The sequence below is a fragment of the Anomaloglossus baeobatrachus genome, chromosome 2, assembly GCF_048569485.1.
Source record: "Anomaloglossus baeobatrachus isolate aAnoBae1 chromosome 2, aAnoBae1.hap1, whole genome shotgun sequence".
Lineage (NCBI taxonomy): Eukaryota > Metazoa > Chordata > Amphibia > Anura > Aromobatidae > Anomaloglossus > Anomaloglossus baeobatrachus.
Window position 1 is genome coordinate 630,867,159 of NC_134354.1, and position 20,201 is coordinate 630,887,359.

A 20,201-nucleotide genomic window follows, 5' to 3' on the forward strand; every position below is an offset into this window, starting at 1 on the left:
AACTTTGTGTAGGTGGGAGAAATTATACAGAGGAGCAGTGTATGTGGGGAGAATATAATACAGAAGAGCAGTGTACGTGTGGGGATATTATACACGGGGCATTGTGTGTAGGTATGGGTGGTGGTTTAGAGGGTGTATTATTAATTTTCTGAGGGAAATACTTCCTTTTCTGGAACAACTTCAAGGGTGCTAACACTTTTGGCCATGACTGTGTGTGTGTGCATGTGTGTATATATATATATATATATATATATATATATATATATATACATATATATATATATATATATATATATATATATATATGCACGTTTTTCCAAGCATGGCGGTGAGAGTGTGGAAGCTTTGGAAGGTTTGAGCGGTGGAGGCGGAGCTGGGGTGGAGCCTGGGCGGAGTCTCAAGGGGGCCCAAAAATGTTTCCAGTATTGGGCCCTGAAATTCCTAGTGGCGGCCCTGATTGTGGGTGTACAATAATTACCAGAAAGATGGCCATGAACAAAGGAAGAAGGACAACTTGAGCATTGCTTATCTTGCTGTTCAGTTTGCTTTCTTGAAATGATAAGCAGATGCCATTTCATGTGCAGACGGAATCATGTACTTCTTCTTTGATGAGGGCCAGGATGTGCCTGGCTTATTTTCCAACAGCACAGTTTGCACAATGCAATAGATTGGTCCTCTGGAAACGTGAAAAAGAATTCCTACACACGAGAAGCCCACCACACCTGATACTGGTAGCCCACTCAATATGTATGCAGCATGTGTGAAATGGTACACTTCAACTGTGAGAAACAGAATCCCCCAAAAAGTCCAGAGAATCACATTGTATGATTTTTAAATAATTAATTTGCATTTCATTGCATGAAGTAAGTATTTGATCACCTACCAACCAGCAAACATTCACAGACCAAAGATCAGCTGGGACAAAATAGTAGACCTGCACAAGCTGTGATGAACTACAAGATAATAGTCAAGCAACTTGGTATGAAGGCAACAACTCATGGCACAATTATTAGAAAATAGAAGAAACAGAAGATGACTGTCAATCTTACTCGATCTGGGGCTCCATGCAAGATTTCATTTTGTGGGGTAAAAATAATTCTGAGAAAGATCAGGACTCAGCCCAGAACTACACGGTAAAACCTGGTTAATGACCTGCATAGAGCTGGGAACACAGTGTCAAAGATTACCGTTAGTAACACACTAAAGGCCCTGTCACACTCAGAGATAAATCTGCTGCAGATCTGTGGTTGCAGTAAAATTGTGGACAATCAGTGCCAGGTTTGTGGCTGTGTACAAATGGAGCAATATGTCCATAATTTCACTGCAACCACAGATCTGCCAAAGATTTATCTCTGTGTGTGACAGGGCCTTAAGACTTGTGACCGATCTCTCCAATCACCGTGGATCTGGGGCCGGTGACCTGTGTCCGTCCCTGAAAGCCGAGGAGAGCGGTCTCTGCAGGTGCCCATCGGTAAGTTGCTGCCCCCGCCGCCCGCCCCTGTCCCCGATCGCCCTGCCAGCCCCGCCGCTGTCTCCGATCGCCCCGCCGCTGTCTCCGATCGCTCCGCCGCTGTCTCCGATCACCCCGCCCGCCCCTGTCTCCGATCGTCCCGCCCGCCACCGCCATCCCCGCCACGGCTCCGATCGCCCTGCCAGCCCCGCCGCTGTCTCCGATCGCCCCGCCGCTGTCTCCGATCGCTCCGCCGCTGTCTCCGATCGCCCCGCCGCTGTCTCCGATCGCCCCGCCCGCCCCTGTCTCCGATCGTTCCGCCCGCCACCGCCATCCCCGCCGCGGCTCCGATCGCCACCGCCAGCCCCGCCGCTGTCTCCGATCGCCCCGCCCGCCACCGCCAGCCCCGCCGCGGCTCCGATCGCCACCGCCAGCCCCGCCGCTGTCTCCGATCGCCCCGCCGCTGCTCCCGATCTACCGCTGTCCCCGCCGCCACGCTCGCCACTGTCCCCGCCGCCACGCTCCCCACTGTCCCCGCCGCCGTCGCACCCACCTTTTTCAGCCGCTGCTGCCCCCGAATCGGCCCCCACTGTTCCAGATCGGCCGCCGCCGCCTCCTTCATCGGCTGCCCCTTCTCCATCGCCACTACACCTCCTCCCCCTCCATGTGCTGCAAGCCACCCTCCCCCCACATGTGCTGCAAGTCACCCTCCCCCCACATGTGGGGGGAGGGTGGCTTGCAGCACATGTGGGGGGAGGGTGCCTTGCAGCACATGTGCTGCAAGCCACCCTCCCCCCTCCATGTTCTGGGGGCCACCCTCCCCCCTCCATGTTCTGGGGGCCCCCCTCCCCCCCTCCATGTTCTGGGGGCCCCCCTCCCCCCGGGGCCCCCCCTCCTCCATGTGCCATCTCTCTCTCCCATCAGACTCTGCCCCCCTACCCGATCTGCTGCCTGCTCTCTCCCATCCTCTTCATCTACTGCCCCCTCTCACACTCCTCAATCTGTTGCCTCCTTCATCTGCTGCCTCTTCTGTCTGCTGTGATCCTGCTGCCTAGATCCATCCTGTAAGGTAGGTATCCCCATCTCACCTCCCTCCCCCCATCCTCCGCCGCTCCTCCATCCGCTGCGCCATTTCCCATCATCCATCCGCTGCGCCCTTTCACATCCTCTGCCGCTCCTCCATCCGCTGCGCCATTTCCCATCATCCATCCGCTCGCCCTTTCTCATCCTCTGCCGCTCCTCCATCCGCTGCGCCCTTTTCCATCTTCCATCCGCTGCGCCCTTTCTCATCTGCCGCCCCGCCCTCTCGCATCGCATTATCCAGTGCAGTTGCTCGCTTCCAGACTGGAGTGGATGATGCGATGCGAGACTCGTGCATTGCTCTCACGTTTGGCACTGGTCTTAGTGGCAGGTGCTCATATTTTTTTTTTTATTCATTTTTTTTTACTGATGTCTGTATTTTTTATTTCGCCAAACTAATTTTTTTGTATGGGGGGGGGTCTAGTTTCCAAAATGGGATCACATGTGGGGGAGCTCCATTGTTTAGGCACCTCAGGGGCTCTCCAAATGCAACATGGCGTCTGCTAATAATTCCAATCAATTTTACTGTGAAATGGCGCTCCTTCTTTTCTGAGCCCCGCCGTACGCCCAAACAATTGATTTCCACCACATATGAGGTACCTTTGTACTCAGGAGAAATTGCACAATACATTTTATGGTGCATTTTTTCCTGATACCCTTGTGAAAAAAAGCTACCTGGTTGAAAAAACAATTTTGTGGTAAAAAAAAAGAATAAAATATTTTCACGGCTGAACATTACAAACGTTTGTGAAGCCTCCAGGGGTTCAAAGTGCTCACTAAACAGCTAGATAAATTCCATGAGGGGTCTAGTTTCCAAAATGGGGTCAATTGTGGGGGAGCTCCATTGTTTAGGCACTTCAGGGGGGTCTCCAAACGCAACATGGCGTCCGCTAATAATTCCAACCAATTTTGCTGTGAAATGGCGCTCCTTGCCTTCCGAGTCCTGCCGTGTGCCCAAACATTTGATTTCCACCACATATGAGGTATCTGCGTACTCAGAAGAAAATGCATAATACATTTTATGGTGCATTTTTTCCTGATACCCTTGTGATAAAAAAGCTACCTGGTTGAAGCAACAGTTTTGTGGTAAAAAAAAAAAAAATCTTTTCACGGCTCAACGTTATAAACTTCTGTGAAGCCCCCAGGGGTTCAAAGTGCACATCAAACATCTAGAAAAAATATTTGAGGGCTCTAGTTTCCAAAATGGGGTCAGTTATGGGGGAGCTCCATTGTTTAGGCACCTCAGGGGGTCTTCAAACCCAACATGGCGTCCGCTAATGAGTGCAGCTAATTTTGCACTCAAAAATTCAAATGGCGCTCCTTGCCTTCCGAGTCCTGCCGTGTGCCCAAACATTTGATTTCAACCACATATGAGGTATCTGCGTACTCAGGAGAAAATGCACGATATATTTTATGGTGCATTTTTCCTGATACCCTTGTGAAAATACTAATTTTTATAGCTAAAGTAACATTTTTGTGTTAAAAAAGTAAAATTTTCATTTTTTCTTCTACATTGCTTTGGTTGCTGTGAAGCTCCTAAAGGGTTAATAAACTTCTTGGATGTGGTTTTGAGCAGAGAGAATTGCTGATGAACTTTGAACCCTTCTAACTTCCTAACGGAATTTTTTTTTTCAAAAATTGTGCTGATGTAAAGCAGACAAGTGGGAAATGTTATTTAGTAACTATTTTGTGTGACATATCTCTCAGATTTTTGGGCATAAAATTTAAAATTTTGAAAATTGCAAAATTTTCAAAATTTTCGTTAAATTTCCGAAATTTTCACAAATAAACGCAAAACATATCGGCCTAAATTTACCACTGACATGAAGTACGATATGTCACGAAAAAACAATGTCAGAATCGCCAGGATCCGTTGAAGTGTTCCAGAGTTATAACCTGTCAAAATGACACTGGTCAAAATTGCAAAAAATGGCCGTGTCTTTAAGGTGAAAACAGGCTGGGGGCTGAAGGGGTTAAATGACTGCATAATGTACATAGAAATATAGCAGCATTCTCTATATGCAAACATTGAATGTATAAAAGATAAAAATTTGTATTGCTATCTATCTGTTTTCAAGCTTTTTCATGAATTTGAATACCATATTATATTTTACAATGTAGCATATGCTTCAGTAAAACTGTACATACATGGGTGAAATAATATAATCTTATGTAAGAGAACATTACATACTCTGGAAAAAGATTTCTAGTTGGTGTTCACTATCTGTAGTTGACATTTCGAACAAACTCTACAGTTATTATTATTATTACAGTAAGACTTATCTGGATAGAACAGTGATATTGCAAAGTGTAACAATTGTGATTACATTACCTGCAATGAATAATCTGCTATTACATTAAATTGTCTCACAGAAAAACGACATACATTAAAAAAATATATAAAAATCACAAAAAAAAGAAACCGCCATTACCAACACGAGGTCATGAAATTACAACATAGCAGATCAGTATTCCAAAGCAATTACACCTTCCAGAATCATCTCTTACAGTACAAGTAACTTTCTGAAATCTTTCTTTCTAGACAATATATCTGCATTTTGATTTAAAAAAAACAAAAAAAACAAACAACTTACCAAACTTTTTAGAATCACATCTAAGGGTCGATCGTTGTTTCCAGATTTCTGCTCTGAGACATCCGATCTGAACAGTGACAACAGTTGAACATAGAGCTTTGTTTGCAATGGACGTTCATAGGAATTACATGTATAGAATATATTTCTAGTTGAATTCCATGAATGTTCTAAAGTGTTGTATAAGAGCTACATCATCCTCCATCCATTCTGCTGTCTACTATGATCTATGCAGAACTTTCCTAGACATCTTGCATCACTCAGTGCTAGGGTCCATCACTGGTCTTACCAGCGTCTGGGTGGAGTGTATCCGTCTGCCCTCAGCAACAACCAGCCCTCCCTGTAGGACATTTGTAGCGTGTGTAGCCTTCATGGTTGATTTATCTGAGTGTACAGGATACAGTATATATGGTATGTCATCACTTGTGCTTTTCAATAAACGTAGCACAAGATCATTTAACCGGAGTATAATAATGGACGTTATTCATGACTAAACATCCCCAGTATGCCTCATTACAACATACCAGTACTTTACTATATAAAAGAAATTGCAAATCTTTTTGCCAATGGAAAGGATGGTCTCCCAGCCCATACTATTACCATACCCCTATTAACCCCTTCAGCCCCGGGGCACTTTCCGTTTTTGCGTTTTTGGTTTTTGCTCCCCTTCTTCCGAGAGCCGTAACTTTTTTATTTTTCCGTCAATCTTGCCATATGAGTTCTTGTTTTTTGCGGGACAAGTTGTACTTTTAAATGAAACCATAAGTTTTTCCATATGGTGTACTGGAAAACAGCAAATAAATTCCAAGTGTGGAAAAACTGCAAAAAAAAGTGTGATGGCACAATAGTGTTTGGGATGTTTTATTCACGGTGTTCACTATATGGTAAAACTGATATGTAGGTATAATGCCTGAAGTCGGTGCGAGTTTGTAGACACCAAGCATGTATAGGTTTACTTGTATCTAAGGGGTTAAAAAAATTCACAAGCTTGTCCAATAAAAGTGGCACACGTTTTGCGCCATTTTACGAAACACATAGCGTTCTCATTTTTCTGGATCTATGGCTCAGTGATGGCTTATTTTTTGCGTCTCAAGCTGTCGTTTCTAATGGTACTATTTTTACGCAGATGCTTCGTTTTGATCGCCTGTCATTGCATTTTGCGTAAAACTTGCGGCAACCGAAAAACGTCATTTTGGCGTTTGGAATTTTTTTGCCACTACGCCGTTTACCAATCAGATTAATTGATTTTACATTTTGATAGATCGGGCATTTCTGAACGCGGCAATACCAAATATGTGTATATTTATTTATTTTTTAACCCTTTAATTTTCAATGGGGGGAAATGGGGGTGATTTGAACTTTTAGGGTTTTTTTTCATTTTTTACAACTTTTTTTTACTTTTTTTTATTTTACTAGTCCCCCTAGGGGGCTATAGCGATCAGCAATCCGATCGCTCTTATCTATCTGCTGATCACAGCTATACAGCTGTAAACAGCAGATTCAGTCACTTCCTGTTTCTCTCTTCTCTCGGCCAAGGGAAAACGAAAGTGAAACTTCACAGCTGCAGGCGTCATCACATGACCCTGTGCTACGATGGCAACCACCGAAAGTCACGTGATCACGCATGTGACTTCCGGTGGGGGCGGCGGTAAGTAAAAATCATGGCCTCCTGCATATAGATCTCGCTGCCGGACTTTGGCAGCGAGATTTAAGGGGTTAAATGTTGCGAGTGGAAGCGATTCCACTCGCAACATGCAGGCACACATGTCAGCTGTTGAAAACAGCTGATATGTGTGCCGACCGCCGGCGCCTGCCCGCGGCAGGGGGCGGGGCTTAGCGGGACACGCTCCATGATGGATATATCCGTCCATGGTCGTGAAGGGGTTAATGGGAACAGCTCTTGTTTTTGCTGCCTTATATGAAAACATTAAAATAATCTGTCACCAGGTTTTTGCCACCTAATCTAAGAGCAGCATAATGTAGGGACAAAGATCCTGATTCCAGCAATGTGTCACTTACTGGGCTGCTTAGTGTAGTTTTGGTAAAATCACTGATTAATCAACAGTAGATTATCATTACAGTACTACTTGGTGTGCTGCTAGGTAGTCCAGCATATTCATGATCTCTGTATAACTGCTAGATCCACAGTACAGAAAACCTTGATTTTATCAAAATGACAGCAAACAGCTCAGTAAGTGACACATCACTGGAATCAGAGTCTCTGTCTCTAGCTTCTGCTGCTCTCAGATGGGGGAGCAAAAACATGGTGACAAATTTCCTTTAACTAAGTTTTATTGAAGGATAATTGAGCTCGGAGTTTAGTGTTAAATGCACATTACATAATAATAGGAACATTTTGTACCTGTGATTTTCTTTACAGCAAGAAAATATAACAAATGCTGTTAAGTTTCATTATTTTTCATTAAATCATTAATAAATAATATATTAAAGTCGAGCTAGCCAATTTTTAAAAGAGAATTTATTTAGAAAAATATTTAGATCATTCTTGCCTTTCTGACGATTTTCCGGACTATTAGAAAAGTTCTAATAGCAACTTTTATGTTTGTTCCTTATTCATGATTTAATTTGTGCTTTTCTTAAGTTCACACCTCTAGATTTTATCTTTGCAGGTTTGTTTTTCTTTGGCATTATTGGGATAGTTTTGGTTATCAAGATGTTATATTCTAATTCATCATTTTGGCTTTTCAAGATATCTCAAAATGTTTGCACAATTCCACTCCAGAACGCCAGTGATATATAAGGTTTGTGTAATTTTACAGTTGAAGACTGACGTTGGACATTTTAAGGGATTGTATGACTTTTTAGCCTATTAAAAGGCGCAAATAAGGTGTAAAAAAAGAAAAGAACATCTGTAGGTCATCAACCCATGTCTGCCATTTTTAAGAATTTGGTGCAAAAATGCAACAAAGAGCACAACACAAAAAAGAAAAATTGAAATGATGAATAAAATTCAATTTATTTGAAATCCATTAAAATGTGCACATGTAAATCGCTAGACCACCACTGGATGAGGCTGACATGTTTCCGCATCATGATTAAGGCTTGATGCCGAAATGCATAGGTCCGATCCAGTTGTGGTCTAGTGGTTTACCAACGCAAATTTTAATGGATATTACTTAAACTGGATTTATTCATGATTGCTGCTTTCTTCGCGGGAGAATCTTGCTCGTTTCAGTATTTCATCCGATCCTGGCCAAGGCGGTTCCAGGCGTAGGCAGTGATAATTTCCGGACAAGTCACCTATGGTAAGCTGATCTTTTCTCTTGTTTTAAAAAAGAAAATGAATTGAAAATAAAAAAAACACATAATAAATCGGCCCCATAGTGTGATTTTCAATGGTGGAATCTATTGAAAAGCTGCATCTTTCTGCTCCCACGTGTGGAGGGAGCTCCAAGCAGAGGACCCCTTCTTTGTATTCTATCTGTACAACTATTGAAATGTTTCCTACATGTAAAAGATGTCATAAAATTGTAATAAAAACTGATACATATTATGTTATACATGTAAAATAGATAATTTGAATGGTTTTCTTAGTATAGTAAATGATCCTTTTCGCAACGTGTAGAATTCTAACTTACTTTAGTCATCCAGGGTCAAAGTGGGTCATAACTTTATAGTGATTAATAAAAAGAATAAATGTGACGAAAACAAAGCATAGTGTAACAAAATAAACAATTTTCACTTTGGATCTTTAATGAATATCAATGCAGCCGTCATTGTTAAATATACTTTACTGTTCTTTTCTGACCAGAAGGCTTGAAACCTAAAAGTACAGAAAGTGATAATTGTCACCAAATGATACATTTTAGCTAAATTCCTACAAATGTTTCCAATGAAAGGACAGTTCGGTGGATGTTAGGAGTGAAGGCGATTGGTTTATAGAAGGCAGATGTAGGCAGGTTACGGATGTCGCCAGCTTCTTAAACTTTAAGTCCTCTACCCATGAGACAGGCAAACACTGTCATCACCATCTTTGGCTTCACCTCCACCAAGTCTTCAGGCAAAGCATAAACTCTTGCTCCAATCTTCCTCGCCATCGATATAGCATATCTGCATTGAGAGAAACCCATAACCTGTTAAATCCAGTGGAAATGGCAGCATATGGCCTTTAAAACAGTTTTATGACCGTTATCTACTAAATGTGCTTCTGTTATCTGAGGCGACTATAAAACAATTTCCCCTTACACAATTATCATTATAGTCATAAAATGGAAAATATTCCATCCTCCTTTCTGTAGTTAGACATTCCTGAGTATACAAGACTAAATTTTATTAAAAGGGTTTTGTGAGAGCTGCAGGAAAAGTTTATTACATTGCGCACCCTAAGGCCATGTTCACACATAACAGAAAATCACCATGGCGGATTTTATCACAAATCAGCAACAAACAGTGAATTGCAGACAGAATCCGCTTGTGTTACAACTGCAGATTTTACACTGATTTGGCTGCAGATTTCTCCCTACTCCAGTACTAAGTATTGAAATGGGTGAAATCAGTGATAAAAATTAGGCAGGAGAATGAGCATGCTGCAGATATAAAATCCATACAAAGCTTTCTTTTTTCCTGCTATGTGGGAATGGGATTTTGAAAAAAAACATTTACCTGTACTGCAAATTGTTGTGGATTTTAAGTGTAAAATCTGCACCGCAAATCCATGAGAAATCCACCATGATGTGTTAACTTAGCCTTCGGGTGCCAGTGAGATCGATATGTGGATTTTCCATGATCTCTCATCCATTTGCTGCACAAAACATCCACAATCTAATAGACCTGTGCTGCAAAGTCATTTTATGCTGTGGAATTTCAGGGCATCATTTATGGAAGCTCAGTGGTTAACACTGTTGCTTTGCAGTGCTGGGGTCCTGGGTTAAAATCCCACCAAGGACAACATCTGCAGAGTTTGTATGTTCTCCCAGCATTTTTGTGGGTTTCCTCTGGTTCTCTCCCACAATCCAAAGCAATGGCGTACTGCCAAAGGTGGCAGACCACGCTGTCGCTATGGGGCCTGTGAACCAGGGGGGCCTGGTGCCAGAAACACCATTGAACCCCTTTCGCCCACGGGCCCTCACCTGTCATCGCACAAAGCAATGATGAGAGAGTGTGCAGAGCGCTCCAATGCATCCTTCATCATTCTTCCGCTGTGCCTGTGGTTGATATCTCAGTGCAGCAAAGCACGGTGACATAACTACTGTGCGCCACTGCGCTGAGACATGCAGGACGCTCTGACTAGAGCAGCAGAGGAACGAGGAAAGGTGAGTACGTGTTTGTTTTTGTTTTTTTAATCAGTGAGTACACAATGACCAGAGGTCCATGGGTATTGTAGGTATGTAGAATTGGGTTTGTAATCCAGAGTCCTTTGGGGATCAGATTCTCCTTTTTGCAGAGGTCCATGGGGATGCATTAAATGGTATGTGGGCTGCATAATACAATATGAGGGACTGTGGGGGATACTTTTACATGGGTTATGGGGGTACATTATAATATATGTAGGACTATGGGGGATGCATTATATTATATGGAAAACTATTGGGGTTACCTTATACAGTTAGGTCCAGAAATATTTGGACAGTGACACAATTTTCGCGAGTTGGGCTCTGCATGAATTCAAGTGCAGATTGTAACGTTTAATTTGAAGGTTTGAAACAAAATATCTGATAGAAATTGTAGGAATTGTACACATTTCTTTACAAACACTCCACATTTTAGGAGGTCAAAAGTAATTGGACAAATAAACCAAACCCAAACAAAATATTTTTATTTTCAATATTTTGTTGCGAATCCTTTGGAGGAAATCACTGCCTTAAGTCTGGAACCCATGGACATCCCCCAACGCTGGGTTTCCTCCTTCTTAATGCTTTGCCAGGCCTTTACAGCCGCAGCCTTCAGGTCTTGCTTGTTTGTGGGTCTTTCCGTCTTAAGTCTGGATTTGAGCAAGTGAAATGCATGCTCAATTGGGTTAAGATCTGGTGATTGACTTGGCCATTGCAGAATGTTTCACTTTTTTGCACTCATGAACTCCTGGGTAGCTTTGGCTGTATGCTTGGGGTCATTGTCCATCTGTACTATGAAGCGCCGTCCGATCAACTTTGCGGCATTTGGCTGAATCTGGGCTGAAAGTATATCCCGGTACACTTCAGAATTCATCCGGCTACTCTTGGCTGCTGTTATGTCATCAATAAACACAAGTGACCCAGTGCCATTGAAAGCCATGCATGCCCATGCCATCACGTTGCCTCCCCCATGTTTTACAGAGGATGTGGTGTGCCTTGGATCATGTGCCGTTCCCTTTCTTCTCCAAACTTTTTTCTTCCCATCATTCTGGTACAGGTTGATCTTTGTCTCATCTGTCCATAGAATACTTTTCCAGAACTGAGCTGGCTTCATGAGGTGTTTTTCAGCAAATTTAACTCTGGCCTGTCTATTTTTGGAATTGATGAATGGTTTGCATCTAGATGTGAACCCTTTGTATTTACTTTCATGGAGTCTTTTCTTTACTGTTGACTTAGAGACAGATACACCTACTTCACTGAGAGTGTTCTGGACTTCAGTTGATGTTGTGAACAGGTTCTTCTTCACCAAAGAAAGTATGCAGCGATCATCCACCACTGTTGTCATCCGTGGACGCCCAGGCCTTTTTGAGTTCCCAAGCTCACCAGTCAATTCCTTTTTTCTCAGAATGTACCCGACTGTTGATTTTGCTACTCCAAGCATGTTTGCTATCTCTCTGATGGATTTTTTCTTTTTTTCAGCCTCAGGATGTTCTGCTTCACCTCAATTGAGAGTTCCTTAGACCGCATGTTGTCTGGTCACAGCAACAGCTTCCAAATGCAAAACCACACACCTGTAATCAACCCCAGACCTTTTTACTACTTCATTGATTACAGGTTAACGAGGGAGACGCCTTCAGAGTTAATTGGAGCCCTTAGAGTCCCTTGTCCAATTACTTTTGGTCCCTTGAAAAAGAGGAGGCTATGCATTACAGAGCTATGATTCCTAAACCCTTTCTCCGATTTGGATGTGAAAACTCTCATATTGCAGCTGGGAGTGTGCACTTTCAGCCAATATTATATATATAATTGTATTTCTGAACATGTTTTTGTAAACAGCTAAAATAACAAAACTTGTATCACTGTCCAAATATTTCTGGCCCTGACTGTACATGGACTATCTTATACATGGACTATGGGAGTGCATTATATTATATGGAGGAATATGGGTGTGCATTATACTATATGGAGGACTATGAGGTGCAGTATAAATACTGTAGATGACTATGGCGTGCATTAAAATACATGGAGGACTTTTGGGTGCAGTATAATATCTGGAGGACTATGGGGTGCAGTATAATATATGGACTTCTATGGGGTGCATTATAATACATGCAGGACTATGGAATGCAGTATAATATATGGAGGACTATGGGGGCTGCATTATAATATATGGAGGAGTATGGGGAGTGCTTTATACAGTAATACATGGTGGACTATGGGTGAATTATAATACATGGAGTACTATGGGGGGGCATTATAATACATGCAGGACTATGGTGGGTGCATTATTACACATGGAGGACTATGGAGGCTAAATTATAATACATGATCTATGGAGTGCATTATAATACATGCAGGACCATGCAGGCTGCATTATAATGTATGGAGGACTGGAATTATTGTGTGCTATGAAAAGCCAGACGGTCTAGATGGGCAGAAAATGATATGATTAATTATATGAGTAGTGAAACATTCAGCTTTGACTTACTTAGCATTATTGAGTTTTTCATCATCATTTAAGTCTTCTGTTTTCAGAATGTCGTAGTTAATGGATCCTGGCTGAATAGCATCAATTAAATCCAATACTGGCATGCTGCTGCTGATTTTACCATCCTGTATAAATACAAACAAAATGTTAGGCAACATTCCCATAAATGCATTTTGTTGTTATTATTACATATGTATATTTCGTATGTAATACAGAAACAATGATAACTTATGCAGCCATTCACGTGGGTGTATAACGTATATATGTATTTAAAAAGGCATCATGCAGTAATTTATCTACTGTCCAATGGAAGAGGGAAAGACTATTTAAGATACAGATTTATCAATGTGCCTTCTGTATACAAGTACGTCATAAAATCTAAACTATTATTATTCAAAATGCTGCGCTATAAACAGAAGTGATACTAACAGAACATAGTCATCCAGTAGAGTGGCTGCCAGGGAAGGGGGGCAGAGGGGCCGATCGCCTGCAGTCTACAGAACAGGAAGGAGACTCACGGATGAGGCGGGGCGTGGAGCAGCGTAATGATGTCAACATGCTGGGACTCTGCATGCCCTGGCACAATTACATCACCGCATTGATCTGCCCCCGCCTTGGTCCCGTTTGCTGGCGGACTCCTCAGGATGAATGGGTAGGTGAGTAGGAGATGTTTTAATTTTTGCTCATGGGGTGGAAATACTAGAGGCCATGATACAGTGTTAGGGCAATACTGGGACAAATGATACAATGTGAGGGAAATACTGGGGGCCATGATACAGTGTGGGGAAAATACTGGGGACCATGATACAGTGTGGGGGAAATATTGGGGCCATGAAAACAGTGTGAGGGGAATACTGAGGGCCATGATACAATGTGGGGGAAATACTGGGGGCCATGATACAGTGTGGGGGAAGTGCTGGGGGCCATGATACAGTGTGGGGGAAGTGCTGGTGTGGCGCCCTGGACAAGCCAGGGTTCACAGATAACAACACCTACACACCCCACACTCTCGGTCAGGCACACTGAAGTCAGACAAAAACCCTTGTTGCCTTCCTCCAGGGGCTGATATCCACACCAGGGGGTGGGCCAGGTGGTTGGTCCCGCCCACCGAGGAGTTCACAGTCCTGGAGGCGGAAAAAGTAAGGCAGAGATCAGTTTTGAGTAGAGGTGAGAGAGGAGTGAAGTGGCAGTTAAGCAGCCTGAAGTTGGTCCGGGTGTGTGGCCCGGACAGATCAGCAAGGTTGGCAGACGGTGGTGACCGTCTGCAGGAGTGGCCTATTGGAGCTTTCCATAAGGACCGGGCAGTACCGGACCGGTACGCAAAGAGAAGCCAGCACCATCCGGCAGGGGCTTACGGACCCCGGCAAGGCTAGGAGTCGCCGTGAATTTGCCAAATCCGTTAGCAAAGGGAACCTCCTGGGTTTCCCAGCAGCCAAGTCCCGACAGAAGGCAACCGTCCAACCGAGAGAGGGAAAAGTTACCGGTGGGAACCCATCGGAACCGTTACACTACATAGGTGCAGGGAAAGGCAGTCACCATCAACCTGCCGGGAGAAACAACACCGCAGCCGTCTGTGGGACCCATCCATCCAACCGAGTGTTTTACCGAGAACTGTGTCCTCATCATTGGCTGAGTGAGTACCACCGTGCCGTGCGGCACAACGCTGCCCCCGCGACCCTGCACCTCGCCAGGCCCCGTAACCTGCCTGCCATCCATCCCTACCCCCTCACCGGGCCCCGGGACACCAAACTCCTCCCCCTACCCACGGAGGGGAGAACTAACATCCAGGCTGCTCCCTGTCATCGCTCCCGGGATCCCCGTCCAGAGCAGCGGTGGTGTCACCAATATCACCACAACCGTGGGTGGCGTCATGGACAATATCCAATCCCCACAATCAATCCCCACCCTTTTCACTCACAGGTGAGGAACGCCGCTCGAGTCCCCGGGATCCGGCCCACCGCTCGAGCCACCACCGAGCAGTGGCAGCAGCAGCCGGACCCGAGCAGTGGGAGAGCGCAGCGTCCCCTCCTCCGCCCGCGACACTGGGGGCCATGATTCAGTGTGGGGGAAATATTGGGGGCCATGATACAGTGTGAGGGGAATACTGAGGGCCACGATACAGTGTGAGTAGGCCCACTGAGGGCCATAATGAAATGTAATTAAGGCTACTAATGGCCATCATACAATGGGGTTCCCCTATACCTATGATTAGGCTGCAACATCGTAGTTGTACACATGATTACCTGGTTAGGGGCCCACTCAGATTTTTCCCTCTGAGCTGAAGCTATGTCTCTGTAGTCATCACATTCTCTAGAGTAGAATTCAAGCTGAGGGATAACACTTGGGCTACTATTTATGTTAGTCCATATTTTGCAAATGAGGTTAAAAAGCATAAAACAGTATGATTTCAGGCTGCAAGACAACCCCAAAGAAATCATCTTCTTAGGTTCTTCTATGCTAAAGCGTGCAGTATTTACTGCCACTATTCAGTTACTTCAATATGGATCACCTGTTTACTGGCTAGGTTATCAGTATCAGATTGGTGGCAGCCGTCACCCAGCATCCACACTGATCAGCTGCTAGGAGCAGACAGAAACACCCCAAATAGAGCTGATCTGCAGTATCTGACAGAAGCCACTAAATAGCATGATGGAGCACTGTGACTACACCGGAGCTGCTGTTTGTGGGCGTGTCAGATGTTGCCCCACCATACTCACATACTAGTCTGATATTGATGACCTATCACTTGGCTACGTCATCAGTACTGAATTAATGGAAAACCCTAGCGTAGTCAGAGCTGTATGTGGCTCTCTACAAAGTCAGGCATCACAAATATCTGTGAACGTTGATGGCGTAAGAAGCCAGCCAGCTCTTCAGCCATTTTTACACACACAGATGTAATTGGTGTAAGGGCTAGTGTGAAGTCTAGTGGGTAGCAGCTCACACAGATGAACGACTGAGCCCCGGAGAAACAATCCTGCTCCCCTGCCTTAGGATGGAGTGGTGCTGGAGATCAAAGAGGTGAGCCTGTGCCTTCACTGTGACCACCGTCGGGACTCCAGCAAAATGTGTGCAGGAAAGATGAGTAGAGCTGATCGAACGGCCAAAAACCCGGTACCAGTGGATCACTGCCAGATTTTAAAGAGTCTGATCCGCTCCGGAATCCGGTGCCCATATAAGTCAATGGGGACCGGAATCCGGAGGTTAAAAACATTTGTGGAGGGGATAGGGGGTAGGAGCGAGCGCGGCATACTCACCGAGGCGCTGTCATGGCGGCACACTCCTTCCGGGTCACGCTATTCCCTTGTGGAGCCGACAATTCAATTTTCATTGTTTTCCTCGCCCACCGGCGCGTGTAATTAGTTGCAGCTAGACGCGCCCCCACCAGCATGTCAGCTGACTGCAACCAATCACAGGCGCCAGGATGGCCAGTGGGCGGGGAAAGCAGTGCAAGTGTCTGCCGGTCAGCATGGTGGTAAAAAATAAGCAATCGGCAGCACAGATATAGCTCGCGGCTGCAGCCCCAGCTGTCGGGCTGTATCTGTGCTGTGTATCCAGTCACTCGTGCGAGGTTTTGCCAGGTGCTGCCAAACTGCAGTCCCTAATCTGTACAGCGCTGTCTGTATAGCGTACACAGCAGAAGCAGCGGCAGGAGCAGCGTGAGCGGTGACTGTCACCCACACACAGAAAGCAGATAATGGCGGCGTGAGGGAAAATGGCCGTATTTATAAGGCAAGGACATGTGACATTCACAGCCTATGACACATGCCCTTGCTTGTCTGGCAAAAAGTACACTTAGCTGTGTGTGTGTCTGTGATTGGCTGACATCCTGGCCCGCCCCACTGCACGCGCGCTTAGGGGGAAAAAAAAAAATGGCGCTCGGCATTCTATCAGCATCACAGATCTAAACCGCGTCCCCCCCGCACCCTATACGCTGAAATTTGATAATAGTGTGAATCACAGAGTGACTCACACTATTACAGTGAAAAGCCAGCTAGTAAATAGCTAGGCTTTTTGCTGATCGAACCGTTCTCAAACGTAACTCGAGCTGTCGAGCTTTTAGCAAAAAGCTCGAGTTCGAGTTCGATCTCGAGCATTCCCAAAATAACTCAAACATGAAATTGGCGAACCTCGAACCTCGCTCATCTCTAATTGTTACATGCTGCATTTTATGTATGTTGTGGCCTCCAATATACAGTACATAAATTTTACCTTGAAGCCTGAGATGGCTGTTGACTTTCCAGCCTGTTGGAGTGTTTCATTCACCCAACAAATAATTGTTTCATCATTAACTTTCTGTCCTCCTCCAATGCCCTCCAGGATATTCAGTGTACATCTGTAAAATACAGTAGGCTTAGAAGTTAATAAGATAACAATATTATATAGGAGTAAACATCGGGCTTATCAACGACAAAATGCACAGTGGTAAAAATTGTATCCACTTTTCTTTGTGCTGTAATACTCTATGGCAGGAGGTGTCAAACTCATTCACCCAGTGCCACATCAGCAATATGTTGCCATCAAAGCGCCCCTTGTAATTGTAAGGGTTCATGCAGATCTTCATGCAACATGGTACAAGCATGGACTGCAATGAACTGACCAGGACCTATATAGAACGGTTGTATGAGAACAGTCCCTGTAGAAGGGCTATGCGAGGGCTATGCAAGAGCTGTCCCTAGGTAGAATGGTAATGGGTAAAATGGGCAGGAAGTTGACAACTACCTGCCTGTTAGTTCTTAGGCACTGTAAAAAAATATAAATAAAAAATACCAGATAATCCCTTTAAAGGACTGGGCCTGGTTGGGGCACATTATTTAAGGGATTGAACCAGGATGGAGGACATTATTAAAGAAAAAAGGCCAGGTTCGGGGACATTATTACATAAAGGACCCAGTACGGGGGCCATTATAACAGGAAGGGGCTCAGGATATGGGACACTATTAAATGATTGTGCTAGAATGGGGGGCATTATAAAAAGGTTGGGCCAACCAAGATGGGGTACATCTAATATATAAAGTTGAATGTGTGTATGTATGTATGTATGTGTGTATGTCCGGGATTGGCATCTGCACCATCGCAGCTACAGCCACAAAATTTTGCACACTCACACGTCTGGACCCCGAGAGCGTCATAGGCTATGTTGTGTGGCGAAACTTTAACCCCGCGCCCCTTCCAATTTACCAATCAATTTTGCCCCTATCTACATAATGGGGAAAAAGTGAAACGAAAAGTGTATCTGCACCGTCGCATTTACAATCACAAAATTTTGCACAGGCACCTCATGTGACCCAGGGAACATCATAGACTATGTTTTGACAGGAAAATGTAACCCCGCGCTTTACAGTTACTCTCCAAAAAACATGCCTCCATTAAAGTAAATGGAGCCTGGAACTACAGGTTATTAGTAGGAGCTGTGATTGGTTGCTATAGGAACAAAAGACATTCATAGTATAAGAAGCTTATATGTGTAATATGGTAATAAGATGTCGGTGGGGAGACGGATAGAGAGAGACAGACAGAGAGACAGACAGGGAAAACAACAGAGAGATAGAGACAGACAGGGAAATAGACAGACAGAGACAAACGGTGAAAGAGATAGGCAGAGACAGACGGTGAAAGAGACAGACAGAGACAGATGGTGAAAGAGACAGACATAGACAGGCGGGGAAAGAGACAGACAGAGACAGACCTGGAAAGAGACAGACCTGGAAAGAGACTGACCTGGAAAGAGACAGATGGGGAAAGAGACAGACAGACATGCAGACAGGGACAGAGAAAGCAGACAGGGAAGTAGGAGACAGCCAGAGAGACAGACAAAGATAGATGGTGAAAGACACAGACCTTGATAGAGACAGACGGGGAAAGAGACAGAGAAATAGAGATAGACAAGTAAAGAGACAGACAGAGACAGACAGACAGGGAAAGAGACAGACCTAGAAAGAGACAGATGGGGAAAGAAACAGAGAGCTAGAGAAAGACAAAAAAAGAGACAGACAGAGACAGGCAGATGGGGAAAGAGACAGACAGGGAAAGAGACAGACGGGGAAAGAGACAGACCTGGAAAGACACAGATGGAGCACATTACTTGGCCAATTTAGTTAAATCTGTGTGGAATATCTGTGGTGTTGAAATATATGTTCTGAAATGCTTCTATTAGCTTAGTTTTTGCCTTTTAATAATTATATTTCTATCTTTTTATTTTGTGGTTTTTGTGTGCAGAATACATTTTTGTTAATACATTCTGTTTTGTTAACAACAGTTATTAACCCGGGAGAAGCCGGGTAGTACAGCTAGTTATTACATAAAGGAGCCAGAACGGGGGCCATTTTTAGAAGAAGGGGCTCAGGATGAGGGAGGCTATTACATAAAGGATGGGGCAGGACAAGGAGAATTATTATTATTATTATTTATTATTATAGCGCCATTTATTGCATGGCGCTTTACATGTGAAAAGGGTATACATAATAGGGACAAGTACAATAATCATAAACAAAACAAGGCACAGAATGGTACAGGAAGAGAGAGGACCCTGCCCGTGAGGGTTCACAATTTACAATGGATTTGTGAGGATACATTAGGTGTGGTAGAGATGGTCTTGCGGCGCTATATTAGACTGAGTGTTATTGCCGGTTGTAGGCATGTCGGAAGAGGTGGGTTCAGGTTTCTTTGGAAGTTGTCAAGGTAGACGAAAGTCTGATATGTTGTGGCAGAGCATTCCAGAGTATGGGGGATGCACGGGAGAAATCTTGGATGTGATGGTGGGAAGAGGAGATGAGAGGGGAGAAGAGAAGGAGATCTTGTGAGGATCGAAGGTTACGTGTGGGTAAGTACCAGAAAACTAGATCACAGATGTAGGGAGCAGACAGGTTGTGGATGGCTTTCTAGGTCATGGTTAGGGTTTTGAACTGGAGTCGTTGGGCAATAGAAAGCCAGTGAAGGGACTGGCAGAGAGGAGAGGTCGGGAAGTAGCGGGGGGACAGGTGGATTAGTCGGGAAGCATAGTATAGAATAGATTGTAGGGGTGCGAGACTGTTAGATGGGAGGCCACAGAGCAGGAGGTTGCAATAGTCCAGGCGAGAGATAATAAGGGCATGCACCAGGGTTTTTGCAGTTTCTTGGGAAAGGAATGTACGAATCCAGGAAATATTTTTGAGTTCGAGGCGGCAGGAGGTGAAGAGGGTTTGATGTCTAGCTTGTAAGAGAGATCAGAGTCTAGAGTTAATCGGGCTTTACACGCTACGATATATCTAACAAGATGTCGGCGGAGTCACGTCGTAAGTGACGCACATCCGGCATCGTTA

General features: G+C 44.4%; 1 protein-coding gene across 1 annotated transcript in view; it reads right to left on the reverse strand.

Annotated features, from left to right (window-relative positions):
- Positions 1-8,815: 8,815 nt before the first annotated feature.
- LCP1 (lymphocyte cytosolic protein 1) overlaps positions 8,816-20,201 on the reverse strand; it is a 92,823-nt gene continuing 81,437 nt past the window's right edge. The window contains exons 14-16 of the mRNA XM_075334388.1: positions 17,113-17,236; positions 12,901-13,025; positions 8,816-9,192 (exon numbers count right to left, since the gene is read on the reverse strand). Of these exons, the coding sequence (XP_075190503.1) occupies positions 9,063-9,192; positions 12,901-13,025; positions 17,113-17,236 (379 nt within the window). The 3' untranslated portion in view covers positions 8,816-9,062. The remainder of the gene's footprint in view (positions 9,193-12,900; positions 13,026-17,112; positions 17,237-20,201) is intronic.